The sequence below is a fragment of the Anolis sagrei genome, chromosome 4, assembly GCF_037176765.1.
Source record: "Anolis sagrei isolate rAnoSag1 chromosome 4, rAnoSag1.mat, whole genome shotgun sequence".
Taxonomy (NCBI): Eukaryota; Metazoa; Chordata; class Lepidosauria; order Squamata; family Dactyloidae; genus Anolis; species Anolis sagrei.
Window position 1 is genome coordinate 247,031,337 of NC_090024.1, and position 18,396 is coordinate 247,049,732.

General features: G+C 49.0%; 1 protein-coding gene across 1 annotated transcript; it reads right to left on the reverse strand.

The window, feature by feature from the left end:
• Positions 1-670: 670 nt before the first annotated feature.
• On the reverse strand, positions 671-17,402 carry LOC132772624 (protein-glutamine gamma-glutamyltransferase E-like). Its single transcript, XM_067468316.1, is given in 14 exon segments — positions 671-878; positions 2,935-3,068; positions 3,279-3,436; positions 4,540-4,829; positions 4,884-4,971; positions 7,477-7,722; positions 7,872-7,975; positions 8,711-8,846; positions 8,946-9,123; positions 10,827-10,955; positions 11,196-11,314; positions 14,339-14,584; positions 17,140-17,314; positions 17,316-17,402. Coding segments are annotated over 14 exon segments (2,238 nt in total). The 3' UTR covers positions 671-730.
• Between the last annotated feature and the right edge of the window lie 994 nt (positions 17,403-18,396).

Consider the following 18,396-nt stretch of genomic DNA (forward strand, 5'->3'; position numbering starts at 1 on the left):
ATTGCTTCTGTTGTGATTTTATATTGCTTTTAATGTTTTAATTTGTATTATGATATTATGTGTACTGATGCTTTGAGTCGCCGACAGGCTGAGAAAGGCGGCATACAAATACAGTAAACAAATAAAAAAATAAACAAGGCATAGGATGTCGGAATAGCTGTCAAAATGTATAAAATGCCTTGTGTTTTACTGTAAAGGTGTGCTTCTGCATTTCCAAGTGGCGACTTGGTACTTGCATCCCTTTTGGCCAAATCAACCTCTGTAGTTTGCCTTCCAACTCGGAATGCTTTGCTCTATGTTCTGGCCGATCGGGATTAGTGGAAGCTCACCGGGCACACACCCTCTAACCGCAGTCCTAGCTGAAATCACTACACTTGGGTCCCTTGAGCCCATTTGGACAGCTCCCTTCTGCCCACCCCAGCTCTGCAGCACCCCATTGCAGGAGGGGCCCACACAGGGATACCCAGGCAGGCAGCCAAGGAAGGGCTTTACGAATACTAAGACACCCACAAAATGGAGGTGGGTGATTTTGTTCAAGAGAGACAAGAAAACTAGAGTCCACACAACTTGCAGCAGGAAAACCTTTATTAATGCAAGGCCATACAGACATTGGGGATGCCTGGAAAGCATACTCCCCCCCCCCCCAGCCACCCAATCTCTTGCATTGGGATCTCCTCCACCCCTTTTGGGGGAGCCTCTCTTTGGGGAGGGGTCTCTCTGGCATCCAGGATCAGTGGACCACCTTGATGAGCTCGAAGGCCTTGACATCCTTGAATTTGTCACAGGAGAAGAGGGTCATCAGCTGCTTGGTGCCCTTCTTCTTGGGGGTGACCTCGAAGGAGACACAGACAGTCTCTTTGCCCTTCACTGGTGGGACCCTGAGGGAGGCAAAGGAGTGGGGTTAGCGGAGGAAGACTACTGCGGGAGAGACACTGCTGAGCCCTTGAGGACCAATGCCTGGGGAAAGTGTTAAGGCAGGTAAAAAACAGTTGGTGAGTGTATTAACTGAAAAGGCAAAGCATAAACGGTTCTGGCCCAACTTACCTGTCCGAACGTATCTCCCCTTACGAATCACTGAGGACTTTAAGATCATCTGGGGAGGCCCTGCTCTCGGTCCTGCCTTCATCACAAGCACGTTTGGCGGGGACGACAGACAGGGCCTTCTCAGTGGTGGCTCCTCGGCTATGGAACGCCCTTCCCTAGGCAGATCAGATCTGCTCCCTCCCTCTTGACGTTTCGGAGGCAAGTTAAAACGTGGCTATTCGAGTAAGCGTTTACAAATACAGAGTAGCTAATATAGGAAATCGAACGACCTGACAATGGAACTGGACAAGGCTTGAGAATAATGAGATGCTGATGAGGTTGCTTTTATTACTTTTGGATGTCTTATACTGTTTCATGTTTTTTATCTATTATGTTTTATGTATACTGATTGGTTGGAGACCGCCTTCAATCGCCAATTGGCGGTATACAAATACAGTAAATAAATAAATAAACCTGATTGGTTGAGCCATGCCCAAGAGGCTAGCTGAGCCTGGGAGTTTTGGCAACAGTTACATGTTTAGGCTTTAGCAGTGCAGTAACTCAGAGAGGGAAAAACAGTTCTTGCTTCATGAGCTACTGAAAGAAGGTCTTCCACACGGACACCTAAAGACCATTTGAATCTCCCTCAGAAGGACATTGTGTGAGTCAATGCAACTGTTCACACAACCGTATATATGTAGCTCTGCATTTTAAAGAGTAAACTTTCTGTTCTGTACTGATCGTCTGCATGGCAGATCTTTTCTCTAGCAAGACAGTGTGTGGACTGGCAAAACGTGAACTACGCATGACTAGACTATAATTGGGCAATGGAGTCACATTGCAGGAAAGGAAGATTTCACCTAAACATTAGGACAACCTTCCTGATGGTGAGGATTGGGCATGGGCAACACATGGTACTTACAAAACTAGGGGGCGCTGGTGCTTTGCTTCTAAAGTGTTTCTAAAGTTCCACACCTGGAATATAGTGTCCAATTCTGGGCACCACAATTCAAGAGAGATATTGACAAGCTGGAATGTATCCAGAGGAGGGTGACTAAAATGATGAAGGGTCTGGAGAACAAGCCCTATGAGGAGTGGCTTAAGGAGCTGGGCATGTTTAGCCTGAAGAAGAGAAGGATGAGAGGAGATATGATTAGAGCCATGTATAAATATGTGAGAGGAAGCCACAGGGAGGAGGAGGGAGCAAGCTTGTTTTCTGCTTCCTTGGAGACTAGGACGCAAAGGAGCAATGGCTTCAAACTACAAGAGAGGAGATTCCACCTGAACATGAGGGAGAACTTCCTGACTGTGAGAGCCATTCAGCAGTGGAACTCTCTGCCCCGGAGTGTGGTGGAGGCTCCTTCTTTGGAAGCTTTTAATCAGAGGCTGGATGGCCATCTGTCAGGGGTGCTTTGAATGCAATGTTCCTGCTTCTTGGCAGAATGGGGTTGGACTGGATGGCCCATGAGGTCTCTTCCAACTCTTTGATTCTATGATTCTGGTGGTGAAAATTCCAGAACTCAAACAAAACATGCAAAATGTTGTTATAAATAGCAGTTCCTAATTGTTTCTGTCTTAAAAACCGCCAATAACGAAGTAATAATGAAATTTTGAAAGTTTTCTTAGATTTCTGAAATTTTCACCACCAGAATTTTTGCAACACTTTAGAAGCAAAGCATCAGCTTTAGAAACACTTTAGAAGCAAAGCACCAGCACCCCCTAGTTATGTAAGTACTTTAGAACCCTTTAGATCCATGGATTGCCCATGCTTAGTAAGGATGGTTCGACAGTTGAGTAGAGAGTCTCCTTCTCGAGAGGTCTTAAGCAGAGCCTGCGTGGCAGTCTGTCTCTTTCCAAGTATGTGCCATTTGGGCACCACGTCATGCCCCCCTCCCCTCCCTGGCCACTCACTCCTTCCTGATCTCGTCCTCCAGCAGGTCGTTCCCCTCAGCCACGAGCACACAAGAGGAGATCTCTTTTTCCAGTGGGTTGGTGAAGACCATCTCGACCTTCAGCGCTTCGCCCACCTTTGCGTGGCTCGGAACCTGAGTGCGAAGCAACAGCAGAAGGGAAAAAGCCTTAGGTTAAGCAGGACCACCACCGTTCATCCGTCCCGCCCCACAGCCACCCCCAAACCGTGGTCCCCGAGGAAGCACAGTGGGGCAGGGGCCCTTGTGGACCTCCCTGGATGGGACAGGTGACCATACAACCCCCAGGTTCAGGATGAGTGGTCTCCAGGGGATTTCTCAGCTTGCCTTCAAGGTGACGGTGGGGTTCTCCAGGGAGATGTTGCGCAACACCACTGTGTCGGATCCCTTCTGGACCTGGCACAAGGCTGTCACCCGGATCATATTGTCCGTCGTCAGGTGCTGTTGGTATGCCGCGTAGGAGATCTTGATGGGAAAGGCTTTCTCTGCAAGGGACAGGGGGAAGGACAGAACAGGTGGTCAGGCCCAGTCACACTCGCTGACCAAGGTCATGTGGTCGCATTGACTGCATGGAGCACTGTTATCTTCTGGCTGGAGCGATACCTATTCCTCTACCCACATTAGCATGTTTTTGAACTGCTAGGTTGGTAGAAGCTGGGGCTAACAGCAGGAGCTCACCCCATCCCCGGATTTGAACTGGCGAACTTTTGGACCACAAGTTCAGCAGCTCAGCGGTTTAACTCACTGTGCCACCAGGGTCTCCATATATATATATATATATATATATATATATATATATACACACACACTAGCCGTCCTGTAGTGGTGGTCCCCTGGTGGTCATGGGGGTTCTGTGTGGGAGGTTTGGCCCAATTATCTCGGTGAGGTTCAGAATGCTCTTTGATTGTAGGTGAACTATAAATCCCATCCACTACAACTCCCAAACATCAAGCTCTATTTTTCCCCAAACTCCACCAATGTTCACATTTGGGCATATTGAGTATTCGTGCCAAGTTTGGTCCAGATCCATCATTGTTTGAGTCCACAGTGCACTCTGAATGTAGGTGAACTACAACTCCCAAAGTCAAGGTCAATGCCCACCAAACTCTCTCAGTATTTTCTCTTGGTCATGGGAGTTCTGTGTGCCAAGTATGGTTCAATTCCATCACTGGTGGAGTTCAGAATGCTCTTTGATTGTAGGCGAACTATAAATCCCAGAAACAACAACTCCCAAATGACAAAATCAATTCTCCCCAACCCCCCCAAACACACCAGTATTCAAATGTTGGCCTATCGGGTATTTGTGCCAAATTGGGTTCAATGAATGAAAATACATCCTGCCTATCAGATATTTACATGATGATTCATAAGAGTGGCATAATTACAGTTCTGAAGTGGCAATGAAAATAATGTTCTGGTTGGGGGTCACCACAACAGGAGGAACTGTATCAAGGGGTCGCGGCATTAGGAAGGTTGAGACCCCTCAGTTCCCAGATCGGGTTTTGGCATTGGGTCACGATTCTGGCAGGACAAGCAATCAATGCCTGGGGGTGCAAAAAAGAAAAGAAATGGACGAATAGGTGTTTACCTTCTTTTGGGCCCAATGTCAGGGCGAGGGAGTCCTTCCAGACCTCATGGATGGCCTTCCCGGTGTAGATGATGGTCCAGGCATTCATGTTGACCGTCAGGGTACTGGCCTCAGGGACAAGGTTGGTCAGTTGCAGGACCAGCTCCACATCCTGGCCAACCTCGAGGTGGCTCTTGACCTCGAACTTCCCGGTCACTCTCGGCTGGGGAGCATCCGGAAACAGGGCAGGCATGGTCAGGACAGGCCTGGCCATGGCAGGCCTGGCTGTGGCGGGCCTGGCTATGGCAGGACTCTCCATGGCAGTACTGTCCATTGCAGGACGGATCATGGCCAAACTAATCAACGTGGGTCTGGCCATGGCAGGACTGGCCGTTGGTTCCAGGTTCAGCTTGGCCCGGGCCTTGTGGAAGGTCTCCCGTTCCTCGTTGGTGCCTGAAAGGGGGAGAGCCAGGGGTCAGTGCACATCAGGACCACCACCCAAATGGTGCAGAGGAGGGCCATGGGACATCCGTTTCTATACTTGAGTCAGGGGAGTGGGCAGGGCACAGCGAAGCCTCAAAGAGGAATTGGAAGGAGCCCCCAGCCCCATTCTACTCAATGCAGGACCTCCAGTCAAGTCAGTATGGTTTGGTGCAATAGATGCAATCTATGCTGTCCGGTTACTCATGGAAAAACATCCAGAAAATAGGAAAACACTGCACCTTGCATTTGGAAAAGCATTTGTTCGTGTTCCCCATGACCTGATCTGGAGAGCGCTACGGTCACAAGGAACACCAGAAGGCTTTGCAACATGGATAAAGCAACAATAATAGAGCAAGTAGTGTCAGCTGCCCTGCAGGGATTTCACCCCGCTACAACATCACTGTTGGTGTGCATCAGGGATCAGCACTCTCATGGACGCTACTACGGCAGACTTGCAGACTATGCATCCCAGGACATTCCTATATGCCGATGACATAGCACTTGGCCACAGCTGCAGACACGGAGTGAGAGACTCAGTGAAAATGGACTTCAACTTGAACTGACCCAAAACAGAGTACTTGGAATGTATCCTTCAAACTGGAAGAACTATTCAAGTCTTGCAGACTATGCATCCCTGGACATTCCTATATGCAGATGACATTGCACTCGTCCACAGCTGCAGGCATGGAGTGAGAGACCCAGTGAAAATGGACTTCAGCTTGAACAGACCCAAAACAGAGTACTTGGAATGTATCCTTCAAACTGGAAGAACTATTCAAGTCTTGCAGACTATGCATCCCTGGACATTCCTATATGCAGATGACATAGCACTTGGCCACAGCTGCAGACACGGAGTGAGAGACTCAGTGGAAATGGACTTCACCTTGAACAGACCCAAAACAGAGTACTTGGAATGTGTCCTTCAAACCGGAAGAACTATTCAAGTCTTGCAGACTATGCATCCCTGGACATTCCTATATGCAGATGACATAGCACTTGGCCACAGCTGCAGACATGGAGTGAGAGAATCAGTGAAAATGGACTTCACCTTGAACAGACCCAAAACAGAGTACTTGGAATGTGTCCTTCAAACTGGAAGAACTATTCAAGTCAATGGAAAGGCACTAATGAAGGCCACCCAGTTTAAAAACCTAGGGTCACTGGTCCCCATAGATAGCAACACAATGCCAGATGTACACCCATGAATAAATGCAGCCTGGTTAAAATGGCGGCAAAGCACTGGCATTGTATGTGACTCAAAAAATGCCTGAACAATTCAAGGCTAAGATTTGCATTGCAGTTGTTCACCCAGTAGCCCTCCCTCAATGGGACAGAGTGCTGGCCAGCAACAAGGAAACATACACAAGCCCTTAACACACTGGAAATGAAAAGGCTGAGATGGACACTTGGCTTGACCCTTCTTGACCTTGTGCCAAATCATGACATCTGTCTCGGAATAAAAGCGACCAGCAAGAAAATGCAGAAAGCAAGACTATGGTGGGGCAACCACGTCATAGAAGAGAAGCAACATCAGGAGCACAAAAAGGACTCCATTTGGAGATTGCAGGATGGCGACCATGTAGACAATAGACATGGGCAATCCATGGTTCTAAAGTACTTACAAAACTAGGGGGTGCTGGTTCTTTGCTTCTAAAGTGTTTCTAAAGCTGGTGCTTTGCTTCTACAGTGTTGTGAAAGTTCTGGTGGTGAAAATTTCAGAAATCTAAGAAAACTTTCAAAATTTCATGATTACTTCATTTTTGGCGATTTTAATGATAAAACCAATTAGGAACTGCTATTTATAACAACATTTTGTTTGAGTTCTGAAATTTTCACCACCAGAACTTTAGAAACACTTTTGAAGCAAAGCACCAGTGCCCCCTAGTTTTGTAAGTACTTTAGAACCATTTAGAACCATGGATTGCCCATGCCTAGTAGACAACAAAGGCCAAAGAAAAGATGGATGGACACCATTAAGAAAGACATGCGTGCTGCCAATCTGAGACCTGAGTATGCCCAAAACAAAGCCCTGTGGAAATGACAGTCACGATGCTCACCCCTCCATTGGGAAAATAGCTTAGAAAGGAAAAGAAGAAGAAGCAGGACCTGCAGCCAGAACATCTCCAGCAACAGTGTCTTCCCTTCTCCTTTTGAAGGTGTCCCCCACTACTCTCTCGGCAAAGATCCCATTGCCAAATGACTCTTATTCTCAAGACATTTCTTGTAACGTCTACTCAAGGTCTTCCTTCTCTCTCAATCTCCACCCCTCCCTCAGTCCCACCTTCTGTCCTTCTCTCCAGATGGCCTCCCATGCACACCATAACCTGGAAGGCCCCCTTCCAAAGAGATCTGGGTGCACCCAGCTGGTCCAGTGGAAGGCACCTTCTGGCCATGGCCCAAGCCCAATGTTTCCACCTGCTGAGTAGGTTGTCCACGCCCTTCCTTTATACCTTTCTGCTCATTGGCTCCTCTCACCTTCTGGGTACTTGTAATCATCGGTGACATCATGGCGAGCAAAGCTGCCCACAGCCTTGGTGCTTATGAACTTGCCCACGGTCTTGATGTCCGAGGCAGCCTTCTTCACCGTCTGGTTGGCTTTATCCAAGGTCCAGGAAACTTCGTCAGCATTGACCTCAGAGAAGATGAAGGGGCCGTCGTAGCCCAGGTCCACATCTCCCTCCTTGATGGCCACCTGGGAAGCCGGGCCACACTGGTAGATGCCTGCAATAAAGCGGGGGGGGGGGGGCAGAGTGGAGAGGTAGGGAGAGGAAGGGATGAGGAGGTACACAAGATCAGGGCCAAAGCTCCAGCGTTCTATGATGAAGTAAAACCCAACCCCTCCCCAGCCAATGCCCTGTGAGCTCTTATACCATAGCTTAGTTCTTGTGGAGTCGCATCCAAAATCTGCCAGCCGTTGTACTTGGCGCCCAGGTCAGACCGAGTGAACCAGGCCTCATTCCACACGTGGAAGTTCCTGCGAGGAAAAGGAAGTTCAGGAAGGAGCCTCTATGCAGAGAGTGGCCAGAAGTGGGAAGCCACACAGACATACTTGTGTGAAATTACGATGTATGGTTTGAATGGAATTGTATGGAAGGAGTATGGTTGGGACCTAGAGAGGCTAGAGATGCTATCCTAAGAAACGAGGCCTGGAAAACTACAAGAAGGAGGTGAACTGATGGACTGTCATTAAAAGTTGCTGAACTGCCGACACTGATGATCGGAAACAAATGATTAACTGTTGAACTCTTGGTGGAAAACAACATGTTTACATTACCAGAGGGAATGACTCCTTAAAGTTAAGAAGTGTTTACAATGATTCCTTAGGTTAAGAAGGAAAACCACTCTCAGTTAAGAAGAAAAGTCAACATCTGCCCAGAACTGATGGGACTCAGCGGGTTTTAACTGGAAAACACCTCTCACTCATTTACAACAACTAGAACAACATCAGCAAGAAATTACTTTCAGAATGGAGTTTGGGGTTCAGAATGCTCTTTGATTGTAGGCAAACTATAAATCTCAGCAACTATAACTCCCAAATGTCAAGGTCTCTTTTCCCCAAACTCCACTAGTGTTTACATTTGGGCGTTTTAAGTATTCAGATCTATCATTGAGTCCACAGTGCTCTCCGGATGTAGGTGAACTACAAGTGTGAAAAGCATTTATGACAGACTCTTAGGGAGGAAAGGGGAAGAGGGGGGTCTCCTCCTACCAGACGCTGTCATTAGTCGTTTCCAGAAATTTCCCATCTGGGCTGTAGAACATGTCCACCCTCAAGTTTTCGTTGGTGTCATGGGCTGAGTTGAAGTTGGTGATCATGCGGGCGGGGAAACCGAGGCACCGGAGCACTGGAAGGAAGGGAGGAAGGGGTTAAAGTGGTTGGAGAGGACGGGAAGCACTGACCCTGGCTGACCCTTCTTCCCCTTCAACCACCCTTGAAACCGTACCTGTGGTCAGTACTCCTGCGAAGACCCAGCACTGCCCATAGCGGACTGGCTGAAATCCAGAGGACTTCCATTTTTGCAGGATCTTGGCACTTCCTGTCCAGCTGCTAGGGCTCTGTCCACCAGAGTAATTGCCGCTCCAGTTTCCCATCAACACGCCCTTGTCGTCATTGCTGTTGATCTGGGAATCAATTATTATTATTTTATTATTAACTTTATTTGTTAATGCTAGCATCTCCCGTAGGACTCGATGCGGCTTACAAAGGCCAAGACCACAACAAAACAACAATATAACAATTACATATAAACCAAAGCAAATCAAAAACATTAAAGCAATAACAGTAAACAATAAAACAACACACCGTGACGCAATAAAAACTAGGCCTGGCAAATGTAATGGGTACAGATTAAAAAGTGCCGAGTGTGCTGAGTGATATATATGGGATTTTGGCCTGCATCAATAGGAGCATAGCGTCTAGATCTAAGGAAGTCATGCTCCCCATGCTCTATTCTGCTTTGGTTAGACCACACCTGGAATATTGTGTCCAATTCTGGGCACCACAATTCAAGAGAGATATTGACTCTAAGCTGGAATGTGTCCAGAGGAGGGCGACTAAAATGATCAAGGGTCTGGAGAACAAGCCCTATGAGGAGCGGCTTAGGGAACTGGGCATGTTTAGCCGGAAGAAGAGAAGGCTGAGAGGGGATATGATAGACATGTATATATGAGAGGAATTCACAGGGAGGAGGGAGCAAGCTTGTTTTCTGCTTCCTTGGAGACGGGACAATGGCTTCAAACTACAAGAGAGGAGATTCCATCTGAACACGAGGAAGAACTTCCTGACTGTGAGAGCCGTTCAGCAGTGGAACTCTCTGCCCCAGAGTGTGGTGGAGGCTCCTTCTTTGGAAGCTTTTAAGCAGAGGCTGGATGGCCATCTGTCAGGGGTGATTTGAATGCAATATTCCTGCTTCTTGGCAGAATGGGGTTGGACTGGATGGCCCAGGAGGTCTCTTCCAACTCTTTGATTTTATGATTCTATGAAGCAGAAAACAAGCTTGCTCCCTCCTCCTCCCTGTGGCTTCCTCTCACATATTTATACATGGCTATCATATCTCCTCTCAGCCTTCTCTTCTTCAGGCTAAACATGCCCAGTTCCCTAAGCCGCTCCTCATAGGGCTTGTTCTCCAGACCCTTGATCATTTTAGTCGCCCTCCTCTGGACACATTCCAGCTTGTCAATATCTCTCTTGAATTGTGGTGCCCAGAATTGGCAGTTAACATCCAGTTAACATCCTGGCCGTCGCCCGCTGGACTAGCTGAAATTTCCGAGCTGTTTTCAAGGGCAGCCAAACGTAGAGCACATTACAGTAGTCCAATCTAGAGGTGACCAAGGCATGGACCACCCCGGCCAGATCAGCCTTTGTGAGGTACAGTCGCAGTTGGCGCACGAGTCTCAATTTTGCAAAAGCCCTCCCGGACACCGCCGACGCCTGAGCCTCAAGCGTAAGCGATGAATCCAAGAGGACTCCCAAACTGCAGACCTGTGACTTCAGGGGGAGTGTAACCCCGTCCAACACCCCAATCAAGCTAATCCGCAGCCAATGGGATGGATGGATGGAAGGAAGGAGGGAGGGAGGCTGCCAAGAGGGGGGTGCTCAGCTGAGAGAAGCCAATCCCTGCATCTGCCCCATCTGAAAGGTTCCCCATGCACCAAGTTCCACCCCCAAAGATCACCTTTCGAAGGGACAAGCAGTTGGATTCTCAGCTCCACTCATCCAGACCCCAAGCCATCCTGGGCAGGTGGAGGGAGATTGGCTCCCCATGCCCATGAAAGTCTTGACTCCATGAGTGGAAAGCAGTGACTGAGATGGAAGTGAGCCTTACCATGGCGCTGAGCACCCGCCCGACGTATTTGGGGTCATTGCGGTGGCGCAGGTCGGTAACCGGGTCATTGCGGTATTCCAAGCTATGGTCCAGGATGGACAGGCAGATGTCCAGGATGCCGTCCTGAAACTGCAGGAAAGGAAGGTGTCAGGTTGTTGTTTATTCATTCAGTTGTTTCCGACTTTTCGTGACCTCATGGACCAGCCCACGCCAGAGCTCCATGTTGGCCGTCACCACCCCCAGCTCCTTCAGAGTCAAGCCAGGCACTTCAAGGGAACACAGTCTGCAAAGATGTCCTGCTCTGGCTGCCAAGGGACCAGTGAATCCACAGCTCCCTTGTGCCCTAGTCCCTCTTCTCCTTGGGCCTACCTGGCCAAAGTTCCATCCCATCCGGGAGATGCTGTAGTAGCTGCCCATGAAGACCGCCCCGGACTCGGAAAGGACGTACTCCTCAAGGTCTATGTTGTCTGGCATGTAGACCTCATCTCCTGCGGGGGGAAAGGGGGGCAAAGGTAGGAGCTGATGCTGGAAGGGAAGAGGCCCCCTCCCCCCTGCAGCCCCCTCCCCTTCAAAGGCTCAGTGAGACCCTGCTTCGGGCGTGAACATTCAATGGGGGCAAAGTGGGCTACTGTGCCTCTAGTGCCTCAGGGCTGCAGGCAAGTGTGTGCTTGCTCATTCCTCAGCCTGGGGCAGAGAGATGGGGTCAGACTCTGACTTCTTGACATGGGAGGCCTCGAAAACCTATGAGTTTCCCAGACTCCCAGACCTCCCCCGGCCCTTCATCCAGGTGGCATCATTCACATTGCACTGCTGCCTCTCCCTGGACCCCAACTTTCAGGTTCCTCTGCAGATTTATTTATTTATTCATTTCCTATATTTGTACCCCACCCTGCTGGTGATCGTGCCATTACTGCTCAAGCAGGGAGCTTTGAGATGGTAGAAGCTCTCCGAAGCTCTAGGTGCTCTAACTGCCTATTTCAGGGAAAACCAGCTGATCCCTAATCCATCTAAAACACAGGCATGTGCCTTTCACCTTAAGAACAGACAAGCATCCTGAACTCTGAGGAACACCTGGGAAGGAAGGAATCCCACTGGAGCATTGCAGCATACCCACATACTTGGGAGTCACTCTGGACCGTACTCTGACCTACAAGAAGCACTGCCTGAATATCAAGCAAAAAATGGGTGCTAGAAACAATATACGAAAGCTGACTGGCACAACCTGGGGATCACAACCAGACATAGTGAAGACATCTGCCCTTGTGTTATGGTACTCTGCTGCTGAGTACGCATGCCCAGTGTGGAACACATCTCACCACGCTAAAACAGTAGATGTGGCTCTTAATGAGACATGACGCATTATCACAGGGTGTCTGCGCCCTACACCACTGGAGAAATGACACTGTTTAGCCGGTATTGCACCACCTGACATCCGCCGGGAAGTGGCAGCCAATAGTGAAAGGACCAAGACAGTGATATCTCCGTCTAATCCCTTGTTTGGGTATCAGCCAGCACGTCAACGGCAAATCAAGAAATAGTTTTCTAAGATCTACAGAGACACTCGCTGGAACACCTCAACAAGCGAGAGTCCAAAAGTGGCAGGCTTAAACCCAGAGCCCCAACCAATGGCTGATACCAAATGAGAGACTCCCCCCTGGGCACACAGAAGACGGGGCGACTTGGAAGGCGCTGAACAGACTGCACTCGGGCACCACAAGATGCAGAGCCAACCTTCAGAAATGGGGCGACAAAGTGGAATCCACAACATGCGAGTGTGGAGAAGAGCACACCAGAGACCACCTGCTGCAATGCACCCTGAGCCCTTCCACATGCGCCATGGAGGACCTTCTTGCGGCAACACCAGGGGCACTCCAAGTGGCCAGAGACTGCTCAAAGGACATTTAATCAGCTACCAAACTCACAAATTTTGTATTTTGTCTGTTTGTTTGTTTTGTTCTGTTAGAAATGTAATATTGTTGACTGGTTGCCCTGCCACAACAAATAAATAAAATAAAACCGGGTTTAAAACATTCTCCAAATCAGACCAAATTACGGTCCATAAAATCTCTACTTCACCAATAAAATCTGTCTATTCTATGAACGCTTGCTCCCACAGCCAGGATTTAAGCTTCTTGCTAAAAGTAAGGAGGAAGGGGGCAGATCTAACCTCCTTAGCGAGGGAGTTCCACAGCTGGGGGGCCACCACGGACAGGGCCCTGTCTCTTGACCCCACCAAATGCGACTGCGATGGTGGTGGGACTGAGAGCAGGGCCTCCCCAGATGATCTTAAGATCCTTGATGGTTCATAGACACGTTCGGACAGGTAAGCTGGGCCAGAGCCGTTTAGGGCTTTATAGGTCAAAACCAGCACTTTGAATTGTGTTTGGAAGCTAATCAGCAGCCAATGGAGCTGGTGTAACAAGGGAGTTGTGTACCACTCCCGTGAGTAACCTGGGTGCCGAGCGTTGTACTAGAGGCAACCCCACGTAGAGTGCGTTGCAGTAGTCTATTCGGGATGTAACCAGAGTGTGGACCACCGTGGCCAACTCAGTAATTATTTCTTACCTGCCTCTCCTTGTGGCTTGAGGCAGGTTACAGAATAATGGAAACACATAAACAAGAATGCGCCTTCCTCTCTCTGGGCCACTAGACCTTGGGAAGTCGGATTTGGCCACGGTGGTCCACGCTCTTGTTACATCCCGATTAGATTACTGCAATGCACTCTACGTGGGGTTGCCTTTGAAGACTGCTCGGAAACTCCAACTAGTCCAGCGAGAGGCAGCCAGATTGCTCACTGGGGCGTCATACAGGGAGCATACCACCCCCCTGTTATGCCAGCTCCACTGGCTGCCAATCCAGTTCCGAGCACAATTCAAGGTGCTGGTTTTGACCTATAAAATCCTATACGGTTCCGGCCCAGTGTATCTGTCCGAACGGATCTCCCTCTACGTCCCACCCCAGAGCCTAAGATCTTCTGGGGAGGTCCTGCTCTCGACCCCGCCTCTATCACAGGTGAGATTGGCGGGGACGGGGAGCAGGGCCTTCTCGGTGGTGGCCCCCCGCCTATGGAATTCTCTCCCCGGGGAAATCAGATCTGCAACTACGCTCCTTTCTTTCAGGAAAAAACTAAAAACATGGATCTGGGACCAGGCATTTGGACAAGCGGGTAAATAAAGAAGAACTCCATTGATGGCTAGGAAATGACTAACGGATTGGTTATGTGGAACTCTGGAAACGAAACGCTGATTATAAGAATGACTTTTATATGATGTTTTTATATGATGTTATACAATGTCTTAGGTACCAGTTGCTGATGTTTTATTGTGATAATCGTTTTAATTACATTTTGTATATCGTTCTTTTATATTTTTGTATACTATGTATTATTATGTATAGGCATCGAATTCTGCCTTTTTTGTAAGCCGCCCTGAGTCCCCCTCCGGGGGTTGAGAAGGGCGGAGTAAAAGCACCAGTAATAAATAAATGAAAATAGACCAGGAGGCGGTCCGTACCTTGGAGCCAGGGGTTGAAGAGGAGCACGAAGGTGCCCAGGTATACAGAGGAGGCGCTGCTGCTCCCAGAGCTGGTCCGGACGTATAGTTGGTAGCGCCCGATAGCCGCGTTCGATGGGCTGGTGATGAAGAAGGTCATGGTGCCAGGAGTAGGGAAGGTCTGGGCCGCAGCCCAGGAGTTACCGCCCAGGGCCCTCGAGACACCGAAAGCCACTCGCGTTCTGCTCTGAAGAGCATCCGTCGACCCTGCGGGCAGAGAGAAGGAGGTTGCAAGCATGGATACTGGGGATGGGGGTGTCGCACACCAGGGCTGGAAAGGCACTTTAAAACCAATCTTGACACTCCAGAACTCAGTCATAAGCAAAGCAGTTTATTGAAGAGAAAATGTAAAGCTTCAGCAAAAAATGGTAAAAGATCATAGAATCATAGAATCAAAGAGTTGGAAGAGACCTCATGGGCCATCCAGTCCAACCCCATTCTGCCAAGAAGCAGGAATGTTGCATTCAAATCACCCCTGACAGATGGCCATCCAGCCTCTGTTTCAAAGCTTCCAAAGAAGGAGCCTCCATCACACTCCGGGGCAGAGAGTTCCACTGCTGAATGGCTCTCCCAGTCAGGAAGTTCTTCCTAATGTTCAGATGGAATCTCCTCTCTTGTAGTTTGAAGCCATTGTTCCATTGCGTCCTAGTCTCCAAGGAAGCAGAAAACAAGCTTGCTCCCTCCTCCTCCCTGTGGCTTCCTCTCACATATTTATACATGGCTATCATATCTCCTCTCAGCCTTCTCTTCTTCAGGCTAAACATGTCCAGCTCCTTAAGCCACTCCTCATAGGGCTTGTTCTCCAGACCCTTGATCATTTTAGTCGCCCTCCTCTGGACACATTCCAGCTTAGAGTCAATATCTCTCTTGAATTGTGGTGCCCAGAATTGGACACAATATTCCAGATGTGGTCTAACCAAAGCAGAATAGAGCATGGGGAGCATGACTTCCTTAGATCTAGACACTATGCTCCAAGATCAAAGAGTCAATGTGAACTATAGTCCTTAAGAAACAACGCACTTGAAGAAACTTGAAAGCAAGAATACATAAGTCCAAGAATACATACAAAATCTTCAAACTGGAGTCATAATCTAAATACAGAAACGCAGGAGATCAAGAGAACTCAGCAACTAAGACATAATTCCAAACGTACAGGAGACCAGGAAACAATCTTGATGCTTGAAACATGAGCCCATGAATAAAAACACATGGGAAACTTGAGGCTCAAATCCATAAGTACCAAACACAAGAGGAAACTTGAGAGAGGACACTTGAAGCATGAAATGTTGACTCCTCTGAGATTAAAAACAGAATCAGACCTAAGTTCTTGTGGGTTTTTTCGGGCTATAGGGCCATGTTCTAGAGGCATTCTCTCCTGACGTTTCGCCTGCATCTATGGCAAGCATCCTCAGAGGTAGTGAGGTCTGTTGGAATTAGGACAATGGGTTTATATATCTGTGGAATGGCTGGGGTGGGGCAAAGAGCTCTTCTCTGCTGGAGCTAGGTGTGAATGTTTCAACTGACCACCTTCATTAGCATTTGAAGGCCTGGCTGAGCATGGGAAAATCTCTTGTTGAGAGGTGTTCAGATGTGCCTGGTTGTTTCCTCTCTGCAAAACATCAGCAAAACAGCAGAGAGGAAACAACCAGGCACATCTGAACACCTCTCAACAAGAGATTTTCCCAGGCTACCTCTGAGGATGCTTGCCATAGATGCAGGCGAAACGTCAGGAGAAATGCCTCTAGAACATGGCCCTATAGCCCGAAAAAAAACCCAAGAACCTAGTGATTCCAGCCATTAAAGCCTTCGACAATACACAGAATCAGACCTCCTTTAAACCTAAGAAACTGTGGCGTTTTCCCTGAGAACTTTCTGCGGGGCCTCTTCTCATCAACAGGCACTGGGAGCAGCGCCTCCCTTCACTTCCTTGCCTTTGTTGACAAATTGTCCTCCTTCCATCTATCTCCGGAGAAACAGGGGAAGAACCAGGGGGAGACTCATCTGCAATTACCACGTTCTGATCAGAGAATGACTTTGGTACTCTTGGGAAGCCTGGCTCAGGCCTAGAAAACTCTGATTGCAAATCCATTGCTGACCTGTAATTCCCAAATTCCCAGCCACACCAGGTACAGAACCAGACTCCTGTTAGACCTCAGGTACTGGCACAATCACAGACTGAACCACAACAGGGAGATGGAGGGCTCCTGCCCTTTTTAATGACTGACTGTATAGGTAAAGGTAAAGGTTGTCCTCTGACATTAAGTCCAGTCATGTCTGACTCAGGGGTGTGGTGCTCATCTCCATTTCTAAGCTGAAGAGTCAGCGTTGTCCGTAGACACCTCCAAGGTCAAGTGGCCAGCATGACTGCATGGAGCGCCGTTACCTTCCCGCCGGAGCGGTACCTATTGATCTACTCACATTTGCATGTTTTCGAACTGCTAGGTTGGCAGAAGCTAGTGCTGACAACGGACGCTCACACCGCTCCCCGGAATCGAACCTGCGACCTTTTGGTCAAGAAGCTCAGCAGCTCAGCGCTTTAACCCACTGCGCCAACTTACTGTGTAGAAGGAGACTGGCTGTGTAGAAGGAGGAATTCCGGGCGGTCACTGAAGAGACAAGATCCCCCCACTTTCTTTATCACTTTCATTGTATGGGGACTTCTGACCTTGGCTCCCCAGAGGACCACCGAGAAGTTCAGCAAAGAAGGAGAAGTGAAGAAAGGACCTGGAGGAGGAGAAGTATAGGAGTGGGGTGGGACTTACCGGTGTCCACTGTGAAGGTCAGGCTGCGTGCCTCTTGAGGGGCTCCATCGAAGGTCAGGGAGAAGGCAAAGGGCTGCCCCCGACGCACCACCAGCTCGTTCCCGCTGTACTGGTCAGTGTGGTGGGCAATGCCATTCTCTGCCAGCTTCCAATCAATCTTGGCTGAGAGAGAGAGCGAGAGGGAAACATCTCAAAGGCCACCCTGTCCAACCCCCTTCTGCCGAGAGGAAGGGACAACCCAAGTCTTCCTGAGAGATGGCCATCCTGCCTCTGTTTGAAGGCCTTCAAAGAAGGAGACTCTCGACATGTAGGTAGAAGCGTAGTCCTGGGTCGAACCTGGGCCATGTAGGACAATGCTTCCACCACTCCTTGTCCTTGAGAGCTCATTATTTCAAATCCACTAAAATTTCAGCTTTGGGTCTGGTGTGTCTAGCTTCCCAAAAGGCCGAATGACCCCCCCCCCCCGCCCTATCTAGCCCATTATCTGTGGGTGATTTGCGACCTCCTGGACTGCTTCTTGGATTGGGAAGCTGGTTCTGGAGGAGTGAGTGAGTGAATGAGTGAGTCAGGGCCGTAGCCAGAAAAAAAATTCGGGGGGGGGGGGGTTGAAAATTTCGGGGGGGAGGGGTTGAAAATTTTGGGGAGGGTTGAAAATTTCGGGAGGGGGGTTTAAACCTGCCTCCTAGCTCACGCTGAAGCAAGGAGCACAGCAGGGGACAGAGCAACCTTCCATAGCCTGCAGCTCCACCCCTGTCAACCACCTCCACCAAGTCTGGCCTCCTTAATGAGAGCATTCAACACACACACACACAACTTGGTTGCTTCACTACATCGGCTCTTGCTGCAAGTAATGACAGTGTGAATAAATTGTCAATATTTGCTTGAGATAGTGCTTACAGTTCTGGAGGGACTGTTAATTTTTTGCATCTCATAGACTTAGCAACATGGGGATTTGGTTAACCAGTTAAAATTCATGAGTAAACCAGGTTTTTTTTAAAAAAAAAAAAATCTGAAACATTTCGGGGGAGGGGGTTGAACCCCTAAAACCACCCCCTCGCTACAGGCCTGAGTGTGTACGGAGTGTCCTGCTTTCTCCTTTTCCTCACTTGGACACTGGAAGGGAGAAGATGGTGAGCCAAGGGGGGGCTCTTCCTGCCTCAAGGGGTTCCCCAGGAGCTTCCATCTCCTCTCTGCTCAGAGCTCAGATCCAAGGCTCCTCCTCAGCTGATCTCTCCTGGAAGGCCCACTTCACGCATT